The sequence below is a fragment of the Microcebus murinus genome, chromosome 17, assembly GCF_040939455.1.
Source record: "Microcebus murinus isolate Inina chromosome 17, M.murinus_Inina_mat1.0, whole genome shotgun sequence".
NCBI lineage: Eukaryota > Metazoa > Chordata > Mammalia > Primates > Cheirogaleidae > Microcebus > Microcebus murinus.
Genome location: NC_134120.1, coordinates 7379012 through 7399679, shown reverse-complemented (window position 1 = coordinate 7399679; position 20668 = coordinate 7379012). Strand labels below are relative to the sequence as shown.

The 20668-nt window shown below is 36.5% G+C and overlaps 2 protein-coding genes across 5 annotated transcripts in view; one reads left to right on the top strand and one right to left on the bottom strand.

Moving 5' to 3' along the window:
* Positions 1 to 9114, top strand: part of DOK6 (docking protein 6) — a 331604-nt gene extending 322490 nt beyond the window's left edge. For both annotated transcript variants that reach the window (XM_012779988.3, XM_075993804.1), the window contains one exon: positions 8112 to 9114. In XM_012779988.3, the coding sequence (XP_012635442.2) occupies positions 8112 to 8251 (140 nt within the window). In that variant the 3' untranslated portion in view covers positions 8252 to 9114. The remainder of the gene's footprint in view (positions 1 to 8111) is intronic.
* CD226 (CD226 molecule) overlaps positions 9101 to 20668 on the bottom strand; it is a 97541-nt gene continuing 85973 nt past the window's right edge. For 2 of the 3 annotated variants that reach the window (XM_075993805.1, XM_075993806.1), the window contains one exon: positions 9101 to 9328. In XM_075993805.1, the coding sequence (XP_075849920.1) occupies positions 9106 to 9328 (223 nt within the window). In that variant the 3' untranslated portion in view covers positions 9101 to 9105. Of the gene's footprint in view, positions 9329 to 19551; positions 19640 to 20668 lie in introns of those variants that run through there. The other variant, XM_075993807.1, reaches the window with a different exon arrangement.

The following is a 20668-nucleotide window of genomic DNA, read 5'->3' as shown; positions in this document are numbered from 1 at the left end:
CATGTATAGCCTTTACCGTGTTGAAGTATATTCCTGCTATACTCAATTTGTTGAGAGTGTTTATCACGAAGAAATGTTGAATTTCATTGACTGCTTTTACAGTATCTATTGAAAAGGTCATGTGGTTTTGGTCCTTGATTCTGCTGGCATGATCCATCACATGTATTGATTTGTCCATGTTGAACCATCCTTGCATCCCTGGGATGAATCCAACTCGATCATGGTGAATGATCTTTTCAATATGTTGTTGAATTCTGTTTGCTAGTATTTTATCAAGAATTTTTGCATCTATGTCTATCAGGCATAGTAGCCAATGCTTTTCTTTTTTTGTTGTGTCTTAATCTGGTTTTGGTGTCAGGCTAATGCTGTCCTTGTAAAATAAGTTTGGAAGTATTCCGTCGTGTTCAATTTTTTGAAATAGTCTGAAGAGAAATGGGATTAGTTCTTCTTTAAATGTCTGGAAGATTTCAGCAGTAAATCCATCAATTTCTAGGCTTTTCTTTAATGACAGACATTTTATTACATCTTCAATTTCATTACTTCTTATTGGTCAGTAGTGTTTCTACATGCTAACAGTAATCAATCTAAAAAAGAAATCAACAAAGCAATCCCGTTACAATAGCTACAAAAAATAAAATACCTAAGAAAAAATTTAATCAAACAAGTGAAATATCTCTACAAGTAAAATTATAAAACACTGATGAAAGAAGTTGAAGAGGACACACAAAAAATGGAAAGGTATGCATAGGCTCATGGGTTGGAAGAATTACTATTGTTAAAATGTCCATATTACCCAAAGTAATCTACAAATTCAATGTAAATCTCTATCAGAATACCAATGACACTCTTCACAGAAATAGAAAAACAATTCTAAAATTTGTATGGAACCACAAAAGATGCTGAATAGCCAAAGCAATCCTGATCAAAAAGAACACAGCTGGAGGTATCATAGTACTGATTTCAAATTACAATATGGCTATAATAAAAACAAACAAACAGTATAGTACTGGCATAAAAACAGACATATGAGTCCATGGAACAAAATAGAAAACTTGCTAAAAAATCCACACAGACAACTCATTTTTGACAAAGAATCTACACTGGAGAAAGGTCAGTCACTTTAATAAATGGTGCTGGGAAAACTGGATATCCATAGGAGAAGAATGAAACTAGATCCCCATTTTTCACCATATACAAAAATCAACTCAAAGTGAATTAAAGACTTAAACATAAGGCCTGAAACTATGAAACTGCTAAAAGAAAACATTGGGGAAATGCTACAGGACATTGGTTTGGGCAAAGATTTTGGGGGTATGAACTCAAAAACATAGGTAACAAAAGCAAAAGTAGACAAATAGGATTACATCAAGCTAAAATACTTCTGCACAGCAAAAGCATCAATTAACAAAGTGAAGAGACGACCTACAGAATTGGAGAAAATATTTGCAAACTATCCATCTTAGAAGGAATTAATAACTGTATATGTAAGGAATTCAAACAACTAAATAGCAAAAAAAAACCCAAAAAACAAATTATCCAATTTAAAAATGACTAAAAGTCTGGATACAGTGGCTCACATATATAATCTCAGGGAGGATCACTTGAGGTCAGGAGTTCAAGACCAGCCTGAGCAACATAGTGAGACCCTGTTTCTACAAAAAAATGGAAAAAACCAGGCATGATGGCGCATGGCTGTGGTCCCAGCTACTTGGGAGGCTGAGACAGTAGGATCCCTTGAGCCCAGGAGTCTGAGGTTGCAGAGCTATGATTGACGACACCACTGCACTCCAGCCTGGGTGACAGAGGAAGACTCTGTTTCAAAAATAAATAAATAAATAAATGAAATAATGGACAAAAGACCTGAAAAGATGTTTCTCAAAAGAAGGCATACAAATGACCAATATGTATATGAAAAAATGCTCAACATCACTAATCAACAAGGAAATGCAAATCAAAACCACGATTAGATATCCTGCCCCAGTTAGAATGCTATTATCGAAAAGATAAAAAACAACAAATGCTGGCAAGGATGTAGAGAAAGGGGAATACTTATACACTATTGGTAGGAATGTAAAGTGGTACCGTCATTATGAAAAATAGTATGGAGGTTTCTCAAGAAACTACAAATAAAACTACTATATAATCCAGCAGTCCCACTGCTGGGTATATATTCAAAAGAAAAGAAGTCAAAACATCGAAGAGGTATCTGCACTCCCATGTTTATTGCAGCACTACTGACAATAGCCAAGATATGGAATCAATCTAAGTGTCCATCAATGGATGAATGGATAAAGAAAATGTGGTATATATACACAATAGCATTTTTATTCAACCATAAAAAAGAAAGAAATCTTGTCATTTTCAGTAACATGGATGGAACTGGAGGTCATTATGGTAAGTGAAATAAGTCAGGCACAGAAAGACAAATATTGCAAGTTCTCACTCAAATGTGGATCTCATGGAAGTGGAGAGTAGAATGGTAGTTACCAGAGGGGGGGAGCAATGAGGGGTAATTGGTTAATGGGTATAAAAATACAGCTATTTAGAAGGAACAAGTCCTAGTATTCAATAATAGTACAGTAAGGAAATTTTAGTTAACAATAATTTATTGTATATTTCAAAATGGCTAGAAAAGAATTGTAATGTTCCCAACATAAAGAAAAGATAAATATTTGAGGTGATGAATATCCCAAATACCCTGACTTGATCATTATGCATTATATACATGTATAAAAATATTAGTATCATATGTACCCAAAAAATATGCTCAACTATGATATAGCAATTAAAAATTTACACATATATATGCATATTATATATACATATATGTGTATATGTATATATACATATATAATCATATATATGTATATATATTAAAAATTACATATATTAAAAATTTACACATATATACATATATGTATATATAATATATAATTACATATATATGTGTAAATGTGTATATATACATTTACACATATATATGTATATATATGTGTGTGTGTGTATATATATATATATATATATATATATATATATATATATATATATATGGCTGTTACTAAGGTATTGTAGACAGCCCTGGGTCTCCTTCTAGTTCAGTTTCAACTTTTACCTAACTGAAAGGTTAACAAACAAGTATTAAACACTCTCTAAAAACCTGGTCCCCAATTCACTGCAGTGAGAACCCTTAGAGGTCTCTGTTGTACACCCCAAGTCCTTCCTTCCATCCCATCTTCCATTCATGCCTGAATCTGTAGCCTGCCCCCTCCATTTTCCCCTAGTGGTTACAGGCTACTTGTTGAAGGGAGACAGTATCTCCCATGTGTTTATCCAGGCCCAATTGTTGTTCATGCTTTTATTCCAGGCTGTTCCTTTCCTCATGAGACTTTATTTTTTACATTGTTTTTTGTTTGGTTTTGTTTTGTTATTTTATTTAAAAGGAAAATACCCTTTCATCTCCCCCAGATTCTAATAACTACTAAAACACATAAATTCAAATCATTAAAGAGCTTTACTGGGCCCATGGTCTCTTACCAATTAATACCACAAGTTTTATGTTTTGGGCTCTTTCTGACTTCCTACAAAAAATAATTTCCTTTATGTTGTATATCAAGAAAAACATAGGTGTTAGTAAGAATAGAATAATAGAGGCTAGTCAAAAGGGAATACTCAGTGGTCTGTACCAGCAACAATGTACTTCTTAATTCCTCAGGAAAGAGAGGATATTCATAATGAGCTGTCATGCTCCTTTTTTTCTCCTATGCATGATGTGAATCTCTGGTCATACTTTCCAATTGGTTGTTATTTTCAACTGCATTTGTGTTCCTTCTAGTTCATTACTCATTTGGATTTTTTATGATACAGCAGGAAAGTTTCTTTTTAAGACTAGAGTGGTTTTGCCTTCATTGGTGTGTGAAACCCCTGAGCTCCCAGAATTGGGGAGGGGTAATATAATTTTGGTGGGATAAAGCAAATGTTTTAAATGTCTCTACATCCAATATATTTCCTTATTTTTGTAATGGGACTATGATTCTGAGGCATGTATATATACCATGTGTAGAAGGTGATGGGCTGAAACAGCTCGACAGTTTACTAAAAAGAAAAAAAAAATAAAAAAATAGAAGGTGATGGGATTGTGGTATGAGTGTCATTTCACAGTATACTTGAATCACGAGGTAAAAATAGTATGTTTTTTCCAAGACTGGCAACATTACCTGAATGAATATATGGGTAGAAAATATTATTTTCTACTAAAACAAACATGAGTGCACATAGATTGTAAATCAAAATTCAAGAGGACTTTCAAAATAGACTGATAGCGATTAACATATGTATTACTTTTAAATTGGAACATCCCCCAGATCCCTAGGGTACATAGTGGCCTTATCTGTCTGTAGGGGGTGATCTGAAGGAAAAATTTAGGAAGGATTTAACTACAATCCTTGAATAATGGAATGAACAGGTCTGTTCCATCAGGTTTTGTTGTGCTTTTATCAACAGTGCCCACGGGCATAATTCAAACGAATGTTGAGAAAATGCTTAATTATTTCTCTCTCTTTTTCCTCACACTCATTATTGCCAAAATCAAACAGCACTTACAAAGCCTTCATATATACAGTTCTGATTGAGGTATGTTATTTTTGTGACAAGCATTTAATAGCATCATTTATAAACTGGTTGCAGTAAGAAAAATCATAATTTATTTCTAATTAGACTAGAAATTATGCATAGAGGAGGTGAAGAAAACCATGTTGACACTGAAAGAGAAAAATATTCAAAATATGTCATATGAGTGTCTTAGTCCTTTCTGTGCTGCTGTAACAGGATACCACAGACTGGATAATTAATAAGAAAAGAACTGTATTTCTTACCGTTCTGAAGGCTGGGAAGTCTAAGGCTAACGGCCGTCTTGCTGTGTCATCCCATGGTGGGAGGCGGAAGAGCAAGAGACTACAAGAAAATAAGAGGGTATAGAACTTGCTTTTATAACTAAGCCACTTTCATGATAATGTTTTTTTTTAATTTCAGAGTATTATGGGGGCACAAACATTTTGGTTACATGAATTACTTTTGTACAATTTGAGTCATATTTTCATGATAACTGACCTGCTCACATGGTAATGACATTATTCCATCCATGAGGGCAAAGCCCTCATAGCCTAATCACCTCTTATTAGGCCCTATCTCCCAACACAGCTGCATTGTGAATTAAGTTTCCAACATATGAATTTTGGAAAATACATTCAAACCAGAGCAGTAGTGACAGGCAGCATATTGAGATAGTGGAGAAAGCATAAGCATTGAACAAAAAGAATGACAAGTATAGGAAAGAAAGAATAAAACTCACATTTATTGCATGTCTATCATCCCAGGTGTCTTCCCAGGTGTTGTTTCCTACAATCCTCCAAACACCTTAGGAAGGCATGTTCTCCTCATGCAGAAAAGTGAGGCTTAAAAGGTATGGCAGGACTCAAGTCTGTCTGTTTCAAAAGTCCCTGGTACTGGTAGGGTCTGCACACTCAGTGAAGGGGAAGTTACTTGTGAGTGTTCAAGTACAACACACCTGCTAGCTTTCTCCTCTGATCCTGTAAGGCGCTGGCTGTGTGACCACTTCATGTGGTGCTTATGGTTGTCTGTCTTTGTCTGATCATCATTCCCAAAACCACATGGAACTCTGTAAAGTCAGGGACCATACCTTCCACACTTCGTCTTTCTTGGGGAGTCTAGGACTGTCTCAGTAGATGATTGGTAAACACTAGTTGTGCAACTGACTTTTTACACCCAGGATAAAAAATTGTGTTCGTAGGCAAAGTCTATTTTGAATTCTCAAGCCTTAGCTTTCAGCCCACAGTAATGCAAATTAAAGGAGTGCCCCAGCATTGCACTTTCAAATATGTCTAAAGTTTTAAAAAATAACAGGATAAAACCAAGGCTGAAAACAGGGTCTTAATATTAGACTTTCCAGATGGCTTATGCTGATAAATGCCAGTATCCTCAATTATAGGAACCATGAATTGTCATCTACAGTCAATGCTATGATAAGGAGACAAAAATCATTAAAAACTGTAAAAGCTTTTTCCCTTATCAGATCAGTGTATCAGAACTTTGTCATCTGAACATTATGCCAAAATGCCACCTCCTTAGGGAGGCCTTCACCTCCCTAGTTAACTCTCCCGCTTGGAGATAACTATGACATCATATCTCTTTACTAGGGTGACAGTGCTTAGCATGGATTAACTCATTGTTTCAATACTCAAAAGGACTATATTAAGCTAAGTGCCATTATTTTCATGCAGAATTTGCAGATAAGAAACCCAAGAAACCCAGAGACAAAGTAAGCCCCTTGAGGTGGATTGCAAGCTAGTAAGTAGCAGAGGCAGCATCTATACCTGGTGTTCTAGCTCCAGAGTTTCCACCTCTGACCTCTGACCCTTCCCCTGACCCCTTCTTCAGCCCCTGCTCTAACCTACCTTCTAACTCTCTAACTTCTCCCCTCCTCTGCCCCACTCCATTTTTTCTTTATTGTATCATCAGGGCCCTGCAGGAAAGAGAAGACACACTCTGCTGAAGTGTTTAAGACTTAATGAAGGGACTATTGAGAGCTGTGAGAACCAGTAAGAAATTGTGGAGAATGCACAACAGCCAAAAGCATTACCGCCCTCAGGCTTGAGGGCCAAAGAGAGGAAATGGGGTTACAGGACTCTGGGAGAGAGGGGGAAGTGAGAGCCTTAGTAGGGACAGCAACAGCTGTAGGAGCAGAAAGTTCTGGAAGCTCAGGACTGGCTACTGACCCAGCCAGGGGAGCGGAGCAGGAAAGCCCCCGGGGCAGAAATGCCCTGCTCTCTCTTCTCTCTAATCTGCTCCTGGTGACTCTGGTGACAAGAGATTTGGGCAAAGAATGAATCTAAAATGATATTTATCTAAAAAAGCAAGATTTTTCTCTCAATTTTTTAACATTTAAGTGGTTCTACCAGTTTTAATTAGCCATTTATTGCTCAATTCATTTGGGTTTCTTCCCCGCTTCCCAAGCTTCCCATACTGCAAGAACATTTTCCAAGGCACAAAACACACCTGACAATGAAACCAGCTTTAAGTGTGTGACATTGCAAAGGACAGGGCCACCTGAGGAGTCTGACAACAAGATGTTCAGTGTTTCTATGTTAATAGATTGTCTTCTCTGTTCTTGCCCTAGTGATCAGATAAAATACAAATCACATTAACTATATCTCTTCCTTTAGGGAAAACATAAAATCTGAAACATACTATATCTATTTTTTCTTTTCTCTCCCCCAAGCTCATCCATCTGATACAAATCATTCTCAAGTATGAAGAATAGTTACTGGTTTAAAAAGGATGAGGAAACCGCTGGAAAGTTCATGTGAATCCTTAGCATGCATGTTTCTTCATACATCGTTAGCATTCTGACAAGTTGTCAGTAATCATTTCTGTTTTGGTTTACAAAGGTAGACGATTTCTCATCACAGGGGTGCAGCTGAAAGACCAAAAGCATAGACAGAATTTTTTTAGAAGTATATTTTGTATGGAATTCATCTTTTAGGCCATGTTAGTAACCAGCAAGCTCTATCATTTTGGTTAACCGCATCATGAAGTGGGTTCAATTGTGGCGACTCACAAAACCCCACTAGGAGAAGCTGGGACCTCCGCCTCCAGCACTGTAAACGCTTTTTCCTGATCATCACAGAGGTTTGAAGAAAGTGTGCGATTTGCTTTCGTACACTGAAATTGAGCCTAAGAGAAAAAGGAAGCCACTCACGCGGCCTCCCCATCAAAAACAGCTTTTTGGGGGGAGAAAAGCTTTTCAGCTTTTATTCCAAAAGGTGAAGGGTCCTAGAGGTTTGAGATTCCCAAAGTATCAACGCGGCTCTCTGGCATCCAGAATTTTCGGCAAGGTGCATTTTGGAGGGAAAAACACTGAGCTCTGAACACAGCACGGTTACCTCCTCGAGGATCGAGGCACCGAGGCTGCTCGCTTTTCACCCCGGCTTACCTTGAGCTCCATACTGAGGGTGTGAAGGCTTCTGCTCTGGGGATTGTTTTGCTCTTCCGAACCCGTGTCTCAGCACGACTGACTCTGCTCTCTTCCTCCCTAGGCCACGGGTTTGGCTCGGCCAAGATGTCGCGAGCACAGACGTTCCCCAGCTACGCGCCCGAGCAGGGCGAGGAGGCGCCGCAGCCGCTGTCGCGCTCCAGCAGCTACGGGTTCAGCTACAGCTCCAGCCTCATCCAGTGACGCGCGGGGCCGCCGCCGACCAGAGAGACAGTCCGTCCTGGGCCCGCCTGCGGGGCCACTGCGCCCTCTGCCTCCTGGAAGACCAACTGCAGCACACATTGAAATGGGTCGGGTCTCGAGCCCCCATCCCATCGGAAGGTTAAAAACTGGAGTTCCGCTTCCTTGATTCAGTGGCTAAGTCCTTTATTTATTGAATTTCTTTGGGGGAAATCTATGTTTCACACACACAAAAAAAACTAATAATAATAATAATAGGATCCAAATCGTACGAACAGTCATTTCAGTCAACAAGATTCTTTGGGTCTGACAGTAGCAGAAGCCTTGGCACCGTGAGGAGTTGCCCACACTGGGCTGGGGTTGCGCTTGGGTGGGGGGCACCTTCTCCCCAACCCTACAGCCCCGTCCGAGCACAGGTCTACCCTTAAGACATGATGGTGACCCCACCTTAAGCTCTGTGGCTTTTAAAGTTTTGACGGGAACAAATCCACTAAGTTCCACAAATGGCATCCTAACTTCACATAAATAAGCCCAGTGACAATTAAGGGGACATGAAATTCAGAACACACTATTAAGCAGGGTCCTGTAGCTCTACTCCCTGTGTGTGTGTGTGTGTGTGTTTGTGTGTGTTTGTGTGTGTCTGCAGACAAATATAGACACGGATATTGCTGTATCCATCTATGTATAACAAGTATATATCAAACATGTGCTGAGGGTGACAGGATATGCTCACTTAAATTGTTGAAAACTGTAATTTGGTGCATTAAAATTAAGATTGTTATGTCGAATAGCTATTTTTAAAATAGTGCTGTAAAAAAAAATTTTTTTTAAAGCAGGCTTCTTATTAGCAAAAGTATTTATATAATCCAGTCTGCTCCTATGACAAGTAATAAGCGAAAATGTGAGAAGGGGAACATTTGGAAGAAAAAGAACCAGTCAAACTGTCTTGCATCTCCCATCATCATCACACTGTCTTTCTGGTTAGTGCTCCTTTCACGTTGACGTTGTTGTTCCCTTCGGCCACGCATCTGAGCTACACGAGGAAGATTGAGTGTGATCACTGATAAGCTTCCATTTGACCTTGAGAAAAAAGAGAGGCTCTAAATGAGAAACTGTTTAAGGAAGAAATAAAAATACGATTTAAAAAAAAAAAAACTCAGCTATTTTGCAGTCAGGAGAAGAATAAATGGGCATAAGATCGTGGATATCAATATTTAAAATTTCACAGATGCCATTCTCAGAGAGCCATCCGGGGCTTGTACTTTACTGTGTAACCAGAACTTTCTGAGATTTATTTATTTTTTTCTTTTTCTGGACATGGGTTGTCTGGGATTATAAGAAAAAATGGATCAACTATAATTGTTTTCATCCCTGACACCAATGACAAACCTACAAGGTTTAAAGGGAAGTGGTGATGTGCATGTGAACTGAGGAAGTTTAGTTAAATCATATCAACACAGATATGTTTGCTCTTAATTTTAGAGTTTACCAAAGTAGAAATAAAAATTATCCTGCCTGAATCATCCGATGCCACATGCCTAAGATGGTTCTCTCTCAAATACTTTAGGGTGGGGTTTAAAGAACAATGAGCCCAGGTCATGCAAGAGGAAAACCTGATTTTTTTCTTAATAGCAAAATTTTTTAAACTGTCAAGGTTAGTCTGTTGAAAGGGTACCTTTTTTGATGATCTCTGATAAGGATTTTTTTTCATCCCTGTACATAGCTTGAGTGCAGTTGACAACATATTTCAGTGAATTACTACTGAATAAAAATGGTTCTGGGTCCCTCCTTGATAAATGTGCACTTATAGCAACTACCTAGACTCTCTGAATCACTCAGCTAGGTATGAAAACCCCATCAAGATGCTAATCATAAGAGTTAATGTGGCTGCAAAAAATAATCATCCTAAGCTTTCAGGGATAAAAAGAAAATTACCCAAACTCTCTGCACTGTGAATTTTGCTGACACAGCAGAGGAGGAGATGACTGGTTCCTTTACAACTACACAGCTTTCCCTGAAATCCTAGCTTTCAGGGTTAAACACCTCTGAATTTCTTTAGCACATGGCATTTGCTTTTGAAATGCCATTAGTCAAACATACCAGAGCAACTCCCAGCTGAGACCGTTTGAGCGCAGTTCCTAGTGAGGCCACGTTCAGAGCGAGCCTCTGGCTGGCTCACTCAGTCGAGCTGTTGCTTAGACACCACAAGTTTCTACAAGGGACTTATGGAGAAAGGCCCTCAGGGGTCCTGGTTCACATCTCAGCTTTATTAATGTGCCAGCAGCACAGACAGCGAGTCCAGGGGGGATTCTGCTAATGAGTCTGCTCTTGTGTCTTTTTGGTAGGAGACAAATATCTGCATGAAACTGCTTCAAGAGCATCATTCGGTTCTGATCATTAACAGTGAGCATAACTGAGGAACACCAAAGATCAAGTGCAACCTTGGGCCAGTTCATTCTGAAAATAATATCATAAAAAGAGCGTGTGAGAGAGCAATTAGCTTCACAAGTCTTTAACCCAATCTCATCACAATGAGAATAATGCTATGGAATATTCCATGGTAAATTTTTGGAACTTTAATCTAGAATACTCCTCCCAAGTATACTTACAATGGTAGCTAAGTCAAAACTGCTGAATGAACAGACAGGAGAATTTGTATTAATAACCTAATGTGGTTGACATGAGGCAATGTGTGTTGTAATAAAAATGAGAAGGAGATCAATCTTCTGCAAAAACCAAAGATAGAAAGTTACTGCTGTACCAGTCTCCTGGAACTTCACAAAATCAATTCCACTGGAGCAACTAAAATGGCCGTGGATATGTATTCAACTCATTTTGGTCTTAGAGGTTTTTGACTGAAGATGCCTTCACACCTTACAAGTCATTTCTCCCTTGAGAGATTGTATTATATCTTAAATATATAAGTGACGTTTTCTTTGTGAAGAGGCATTGCTATGAACCAAAGACATCTTTTGGCTCCTTCTGAAATTGATTCAGTGAGAGTTCCATCTAGATTTGTACAGATAAATGAAGGTGGTCACCATTTCTATATCATGTTTGAAGAGACCAATGCTGAAGGAACCCAACATAAGTAATAATGGCTCTTCAGACGGCAGAGAAAGCTTGGAGGATGTACACATTTCACGGAAAGATTACATGAGGGGATTGATTTTTTATGTCCCCAGTTTTTTCTTCTGACAATAGCAATTAATGTACCCATGACCAACACATGACATTATATTTAAAGTGCAGAAAAGTACAAAATAACCTTGGTCCAATAGTTAACTATTACAGTGGTGGGAAAGAAAACACATCTTTCACTTATTGAGCAAACAATAGGCACTCAGAACTAATTTATTTAGGCAAGTTGCAAATATTTATGAATCAGTAGGTTCTTGCCACTGACACAATTTGAATTTAATAAAATAAGAATATATATTTACTTATGTATTAGGGAGGAAGCTGTTTGATGAAGCATGTGACATAAAGTAAAACGTATATTTATTAAAAGTAAACCTCACCTTTTTCACCAAATAGTAACTAGAGTACTAGTCCTAGTACCTTGTACAATTCTTCTGTGTCTTCATTGGGCAATTATGTTTGAAAATCATTCATCACCTATAAAATGGTAAACCACTCATACCTTATATCTAATATAGAAACAGTGGACTGATAAATAACTTTACATTGTTAGTAGTAGTTTCTACAGATCCAGTTTATTGCATGAGGCATCTTTATAGTCAATATTTACAAATGCATCATAGAAATTGATGTCTGCCCTTCGTTCTTTGGCCAATACCTCAGAAAACTTTGTAAAAAAAAAAAAAAAAACATGGATACCCTACTTCCTAGATTATTTGAGCCATTTACTAAAATTGACCATTAGTGCTACAGTGGAAACAAGCTAATTATATTCTTATAAAAAATGTAGTCCAGTTTTGACTATTATAACCAACACAATAAATAGGCAATTCACAGTCAGTGGGGCTTTAGGCCTTTAACAATTCATGGTTTATAAAAAATATTATATTAAAAACTGCTCAAGGTGGAAAATTATACATTTTTTCCAGTTCTATTAACATGTCTATCAATATCTTGCAATTTCAAATTACTGTATCAATCATTAAGTATACTTCACAATCTCCCAACCACAGCCTTCTCAAAATAGATAAAAATTTGCCACTGGGTGTACATTAATAGTTACAACAATTGGTGAGATGCTTCACAAATTAAGTGTATGAAATTTATGAAGTATGTATTTGTAGACTATGAAATTGATGGAGCGCCATTTCCCATGGAAGGGATAGAAAGGGAGACTGACACCTAGCCAGGGTGACAGCAATGTAGATAGAATGATAAAGGATCCAATGAATTATCCAGAGTAACTGGATTCTACTTCCTTAAGATTCTAATCCTACTCCTGTGTCACGGACTTAGCCTTCTTATGAGGGCCACGTCATACTAAGTTACTAGAAGAAGACAACACATTATCAACAAATATGCTTCTTTCAGTGTAGTGAAAAATTTTTGACACAAAAGAATATGTAACAAAGTCCCCATAGTAAAATGTATCTTCAGGAATATGAGGATTGCTTTTATATGATCAACCTCTTTTGAATTTCATCATGAAGATATATGATCAGTGAGACTGACCGAGGGTGGATCTGTGGGAAGAGATCGATCTCATGTGTGAATTCTCTACAAACGTGTTTGAAAGACTGCCCACGTTTTCTCTGTGAAATTACCACAGACGCTTATTCTTACTCAAGAGTGTGAGTGTTGTATGACTTCTGCAATTATTCTAACATTGGAGACATTAGATAGTTTATAGACTCTCATGGAAATATCATGAGATGTTGGGCATATTTTCTAAGCAGGTGGAATGTGAGCTCGATCTGAAAGCAACCTTAAAGGTCATGTAGAATAAAGGTCCCACTTTATGTTTCCCTCAGGAGAAAACTGAAACCTATGGATGCTGTCATTTGTTCAAAGGCAAAGAAACAGCCAGGAATAGGTTCACCTAGTTCCGGGTCCTGGTCCAAGAATGTTTCTCTGGCTCCATCTCGTCTCCCAGTTAGATGTAGCTGAAGCTGAAAAATGCCACATGGCCTCAGAATAAATAAGCCCTTGAACATTTAAGTGTTTTCCCATGTTTTCCAGATGCTCCTACTCTTCCTGGACTCATCACCATCTATATCAATAGAGATGCTTCATGGGGCAATTCATTAGATTTGTTGTAGGTCATGAATGATTGATATAAGCATTATTGCTCTTACATTCTCATCCAGTTCTTTGTTTGAAATTCAAACTTATTTATCCTAAAGTGATAGTTAAACTAAAAAAAAAACAAAAAAACTTTAAGTAGGTGTGTGTGTTTTGTAGTCTTCCTAATTCATCATATTGTAATCACAATTATTATTTTTGGGATGTTTATCACTCCATAGCACTTTATGATGTTATTATTTATGACATTTGTCACAACTTGGCGAGATAATTGATAATACCAGGGCTACATTTTTTCATGTGAACTTTGAAAAACTTCCATTGTCAACAGAAATTTGGGAAATGATTTTTTTATGTTGAAATACCTTATACATCAAGTTTTTCCTTATAAACTCTAGTAGGCAATTATTTAAATTAACTGAAGTTTAGATAAATAAGATAAGTTAAAATTACTAAATAATATGAAAAACACATTTTACTTGAAATTTTCAGACATTTCCCCCCTATTTTAAGATTTTAACACCTTGTAAATAGTTGAAGGAAAGTAAAAATACATTTGTAGTAGAAATATTTCTTCTAATAATTCTGTTTAACTAATAAGATTTTTATTTTAACTTATCTTCTATGTCTCTTTCCCTAGTCTATATTCCATATCCTGGTTGTCAGAAGAATGAATAGATTTAAATTTTCTAATCGTTATTTTGGGCCAATTTTAACGATTGGTATAATTAATTTCTTCAATCTGTTTCATGCATTTAGGATGATTTTAGATTTAGGGTATAAAATTGAGTGTTTCTGTAGACACAGAAGTGTCCACAGACTGGAGAAAGGTCAATGCCCTCACCCTATAGTGCTAATGTTGGAATTTAATTACTATATCAGTTCACTCAAGAGACCCACAGCCTCAAAAGAGTTGCTTATTATCAAGTATCCAAAATTCAAAGAGCCAAAATCAGACAAAGAAGGAGATTGAGATCATGATTTAAATTGTTTTTAAAAAGTCACTTCAGGATTTCTGTCAAACAAAACATCTGGGGAGGGTTTTTATGGTGGTTTATTTGACAGAGAGTCTAAAAGCCAAGGAAAATGAAGAATAAAATGATAGTAGTCTCTTGATAGTAAATAGCCATCACAAATTAACAAAATATAGGTATAATATGAAATTATAATTTGATTAATCAAATTCAAATTCATGTATCTATTCCATAGTCCAAGAAACAATGCTTACTCTTGTCAGAAAAAATATGTATCAGGGAGTGGAGTGGGTGGAATTATAAATTTTTTGTGAAGACCTATAATGAACTATGATTCTTTCTAGTTATCAGACACTCTATTATTTTATTAATAGCTATAGCAGGAGGTGCATAAATGACATCAACAAATCAGGCTGCTCCCTGACATGCAAACTAGCGTCATCTTTACTGCACTACAGGAGACCTCCCAGGACCTGCAGAGGCCCCAACCTTGTCACACTCATGTGCACACACACACACAAACACACACACATCTTTTTGGCTTTCTCCAACTCTATATGTTCTACTAAAGTTCATTTTCTTGTTAGATCCACACAGAATTACCCCATCTTGCAAAATCCTTATTCCTATGAATCTCTAAAATGTATTAAATTATGTGCTATATGTTTGCTTTTTGTAAATCTTTATTTAATTAATTTATATATACTTTGTGAAGTCTTATACTGTACATTCTAAAGGGATATCATTTGTAGCTGATTCAATATAATGTTTATGGTCATTTTGATAAAAATAACTTTGGGCATTAGGCCCTTGTTAAGAAATAAAACACCCATTATACATTTGCTTCTATTGGAAAATATATAATCTGGCACATTTTATTTTTACTTACAACCTATTCCAGATGATAGCCTGGGGACATCTGTACTTAAAAACCACTAGTTGAACCACTTTTTGGAATAAAATGCAAAGGAATAGTTGTCCCTGGACAAAAATGTGAATTTCTGGCAGAACAGAAAATATTATAATAATGAGGCAATAATAAAATTAGGAAATTAAATTATTTTTAAATCTGTTTGTGTGATTTTTCTCTTTGGTAAAAATACATAGTTGAAGAATTACCTTCTTCTAAATTCATAGTTATTATATTTCAATCCTTAATCAATGAACCTAATCTATTGTTAACAATGTCTTACTCATAATTCTAAGAAATTTACAAATGATATTGTTACTAAGAAGATAATTTATAGTTGTGCAATATTAAAATTTGCTCCATCACTTAAAAAAGGTAAAGCAGTTTAAAAATACTACTTTACACCACAACTTCGCATGATTGAGATTTTGAACAACTAAATTGGTGGTTTTACCCACAAGTTATTTATTATTGCTAGCACTGTAATATTATATGATTTCCTTATATTTTTGTTATGTGATGAAATGTAACTATGTAATTCAACAAAATTCTGACAATCATATTCTGCTAACCTTTAAAATGTTACTTATTCCTTTACTTCCTAGCTTGCTATTTTCAAAATAAAGTGAAAGAAGGCCCTTTATTAAATGTAAGGTTACTGAGAATTTATTATGCATTTCCAGTGTTTTCCTAACCGTATCTTCTAATAGAATTTAATTTTTATTAGGTTGATTCTGGTTTGGTGGAATCATAGGGTATTAATATGGAAAATGACATTAGAAATCAACACGTTTGTTTTCTATTGAAAAGATATCTAGAGATCTTAAGTGGCTTGCACAATGTCACACAGCTATATAATGGCTTTTCCTCTAGCACTCTGCTCACTCTCTAATAACCAAAGAAAATTATTGAAAATGAACATTTGGTAGACAAAGATTTAACATCAAAAGTACAATGCATGCAGTTATGAGTATGGCATTCATGGCTTCCTTTGCTATCTCCCATCCCATAATATAGCAGCCTTTGTCACCTGGAGTTAGACCTGTCCACACATACATTTACAGAATCTGTTTTTCAAACTTAATTCTTTAAATGTTAGCTGGGAATTTCTTGTTGGTTTACTAGATTCATTTGTTATGAACTGGTGATTTTTAGAGATTAATGCTTTTAAAGAGAATGCGATAATATCAGAGAAATCAAAAGGGGTGAGAGACCCTGGGTTGAGCAGTCGATAGTGTTAAAACGTCTTCCACGGGTAGATCTGGCCAAAGTCATGAAATTGAAGAAAGCAATGAAAACATGTATGAGACCTTTCAGTTCTATGCAGCCAGCAAAAGTCTCAAAAATTCTCATTAGTAGCAATGATGATGAAAGCACCCATTCTATCTAAATGCTGAATGAGATACAGCATATGCCGAATATGAATTGTTGGTGCCCCTTTTACAACAAATTGGTGGTGTGAACTCAATGGACTTTCTTTCCCTTTTTTGTCACTATTAAAATCATGGAGACTAGATTTACTGGGGAGAGTGTCTTTACAAAGAATGCAAAGGTTTACATAGGCTTAGAGCTGACATCAAAAAAGATACTTAATAAATATGCGCCACAGGACACAGCCCAATAACAATTACTCTGCTATTTTTGTAATGTACGAATAAGGAAAACCTGCTATCTTTATTTCCCAGTTAGTCAAGAACTATATTAGACAAATTTATCTAATTATGGTATCTGAATTATTAGAATAGATGTTTGAGCAAGAATTGGATAGAATATCTAAACATTCATGGGAACATAAAGTCTCCTAATATCTGGGTATTTTAGGAAATCAGGCAGCTGATTTTGTATGATCTCAGAGGCCATTCGATCACTGAATACTTACTGAGTGCTTACTCCAAAACCTGAGTAAGGGAAATGCAACATCTCTTGATGTTTGTTCCTGCCTCCTTTTAATTCCTTTTGATGTGCATCCATGTCAGGAGACAGCTCTAATGGCAAATGGGTACACGGCTTTCTGTAGGAGACGTGGAGATGGCTAGAAGAAAGGGAGTGAGGAAGGCAAGAGAGACCACTCACCAGCTTCCCAAATTCCTTTCTCAAAGCCATCTCTGAATTTCTTTCTCCCCTACTTCCTCATGCTCCTCTTTTTCCTTTTCTCCCTCTGAAGAGACAGACTACTTTTTAATCACTGAAAATCATTAGACACATAGCTTAACATAACTCCAGAATCATCTCTTGCTATTTGAATTCCATAAATTTTTTAAAACCTCTTTTTTAAAAATCCTCTGTTCCTTCCTCTCTTAATATGAACTGGCACATAAGACAAACGTACACTCATTGTCACTTTCTGCGTACCTGTGAATTATAGACATCTGTTCTAAATATCCAATACTCTTCTGAATATTTGCAAACTTTGGCTATAAGAAAGTCAAAGGGAAAAATACTTTTTCAGAACTCAATTTAAAAACATGAACTGAATCTTCTAATAGCTGGGATTTCAAAAGTAAGTAAGATTTGTTCTCTCTGATAAGGGGTTCACCATCTAAGGAAGAAACAGGTGTGTGTAGTATGGTCTTGTTCACTGCCATTTGACTCAAGAAATTACTTTCTTGTTCCTATATCTATCAGTTATGTTTTAGGTAGCCTGCTGTTTTTGAGGTGTATAGTTTTTTTAAAAGTCTAATTATGTTTCAAAGAGCTAAATATAGAGATAGAGTTTGGTGTTGCCCCTCCAAAAAAATACTAAGGTCACTACCCAGAAATAACCTATTTCACTCACTCTACATAGCCACCTCACTCTCAGCACTATAAATAAAAATGTTACAAGAAATATATTATGAATGTTCTACTCAGCTCTGCTCCCCTGGCTCTCCTTCTACCCCTTTATGACCTTCCTTCTCAAGGAAAGGCAATGGCATTCTAAATTCAAAGTTGCATGGACCATCAAGAGATCTGACTGGGAAATGTAGCTAAAATGAAATTGTTGTAAGTTTAAAATTTGTTAATGGGGTGACTAGGTCTTAAATGGAAAATAATGCCCATTGCTACTTTTAATACTGTACAGAACTTATACTAATTTGGGGTGATAATATGTGATATCTCAGGTAAAATCGACATTGCATATAGTACAAAATGTTCACTATATTCATGAACAAAATGTAACTCCATCTTTCATGTGACATTTGTACCTAACTCTTTAATAGAGATATTGAATACATAGGCATCTAAAAGACACTATACCCCGAGAGATGTTTGTTATGCTATTCGACATTGTAAACAATAACATTTTGATGCTATATTTAACCATGTATTTAATTTGGGTTTATGAGTCGGGTTTGGAACATTATTTTTAATGTGTCAATACTATGATCTCTCAACTAGTTTCAGATCCTCACTGTTGACTACTGAGTAAAAGAAATCACATGTGTCTTTTTCTTTCTACCTAGACATAATATTCTCCCTGAAGCTTAGGTGACATGTGATTCCTACTACTTGGTTATTATGAATACCTTTTCCTAACCTGGAAAAGATAGTAACATGTTTTGGGCAGTAGAGGTTTTTTGTTTGCTTGTTTGTTGTTAGTCTAAACTAATAGAAATGTTCAACTCAACACTACTTCCACTAACATGTAAAAAGGAAGAGGACATGGCTCGAAAAGAAATTCTTAAATGATCTATTTATAAAAGTTTGCAGTGTTTTGATATATGTCCATATGTAGAGAAAAAACTATGAGGCAAGTCTACAGACTTGGGTCTTTATTTCATGTTAAAATGACTCTTTTACACATTATTAAAAAAAACATTCCACTAGCAAACATTGTGTCAAGGCCCTCAGGACGTGTAGACCTTCTGCCTTCTATTGTTTTTATCTTCCCTTCTGCTGTGTTTTCTTCTTTAGAAGTCTAGTATTTAAATATACAGATATATATAATTCTTGATCAAGCTGTTACTTTGACTCCTCTTACCCAAAGAGTCTTCTAATTCTCATTTACCTTTTGTGCAACTAAACCTGAAAATAAATTAATATTGAATACATATGATGAGTGAAACACTTCCCTGGGACTGGTATTTCATTTTATTTCAGCAGAATTCCAAAAAAAAGTTCATGAGATCTGATGCCCTAGACTGAGCTGTGTGATAAGTGAGTATTATTGACAGTTCATCTTCAGTTTTTGCTAATTGCGTAGACTTGACACATTATCTTCTTGTGGCTGGAGACAAAGTTTTTCTTTATTACCACTGGCTTCTCTATCTGGACTTGAAAAATTTTATGAGGCCTGATGTTGACCTGAGAGCAAACAGGGAAATTGAGTATGATCCCATCCTCATCTTCAGATTGTCTTCTATATTTCATTTATTTGTTTTTAAAAATAAATATGTGCCCAATTTTCATATACCATAAATATTTTTTCAACTGGATAAGTGGTTCATAAAAATGGATCGAAGACCAGCATAGACCAGAGCGAGTCAGATGGAACTGAGTCCAGTCAGGCTACCCCAGCAAAGCAGCAGAAAGTCAGTATAAAGAAACAGGTCAGAAACCAAGATAGCACAAAACATATGTGTTAAATACATGGAGAATGACTTTTGTCTTCAGTGCCAACATGTTAAGAGCTTGGAAGATGTCACTGCCATGCTTACACCAAGAAAAAGCTGGACAGCTGAAAATCAATGACTTTGCTTAGACTTTGCTCAGAGAGCTGAGGTGCCAGGGCAAAATCTGGAGACATAGATACTTATAGAGAGATACACCAGCCAGTAGCTCTTTGCCTGAACCTGAAGCACTGGAGCCACAAACTTGTAGGGACACTTAAATGGTAAGTCAGATGAATTGCTAGCACCTGTTTGTGAACCAGTATGAGTGAGAAATGGGGGGGAGGGGCAGGGGGGGAGCATAGTCTTAGTTCTCCGTACTTTCGTAGGCTTTCTGTCTAGGAAACCCACCAGGTTTTCATGAGGATCCAAGAAAAATCCCCTCATCCATTGTGAAAAAACAGGACATCCATTGTGAAAAAACAGAAAGCTTCCTCAACAACAAAGGTGGAAAGGATTGCGACAAAGCATAATTCTCAGACCTAGTCCCAGCCACTACTCTTTTCCTGACTCCCTTAAAGAAGGAAAAGAAATAACATAGTCAACAGGGGTGAGGCCTTCAAAGAAATAAATTGGGAATGCTACAGCCAGGAAAGGGAGTTGAGGATAGAGGGAAATGCTACACCACTGGAGAAATTCTGTGAATGCCACAACATAGGCCCACTGAAAGACTGAGATTTAATTATAAAATTAGAGAACACTCCCTCTTCCCACAACTTAACCA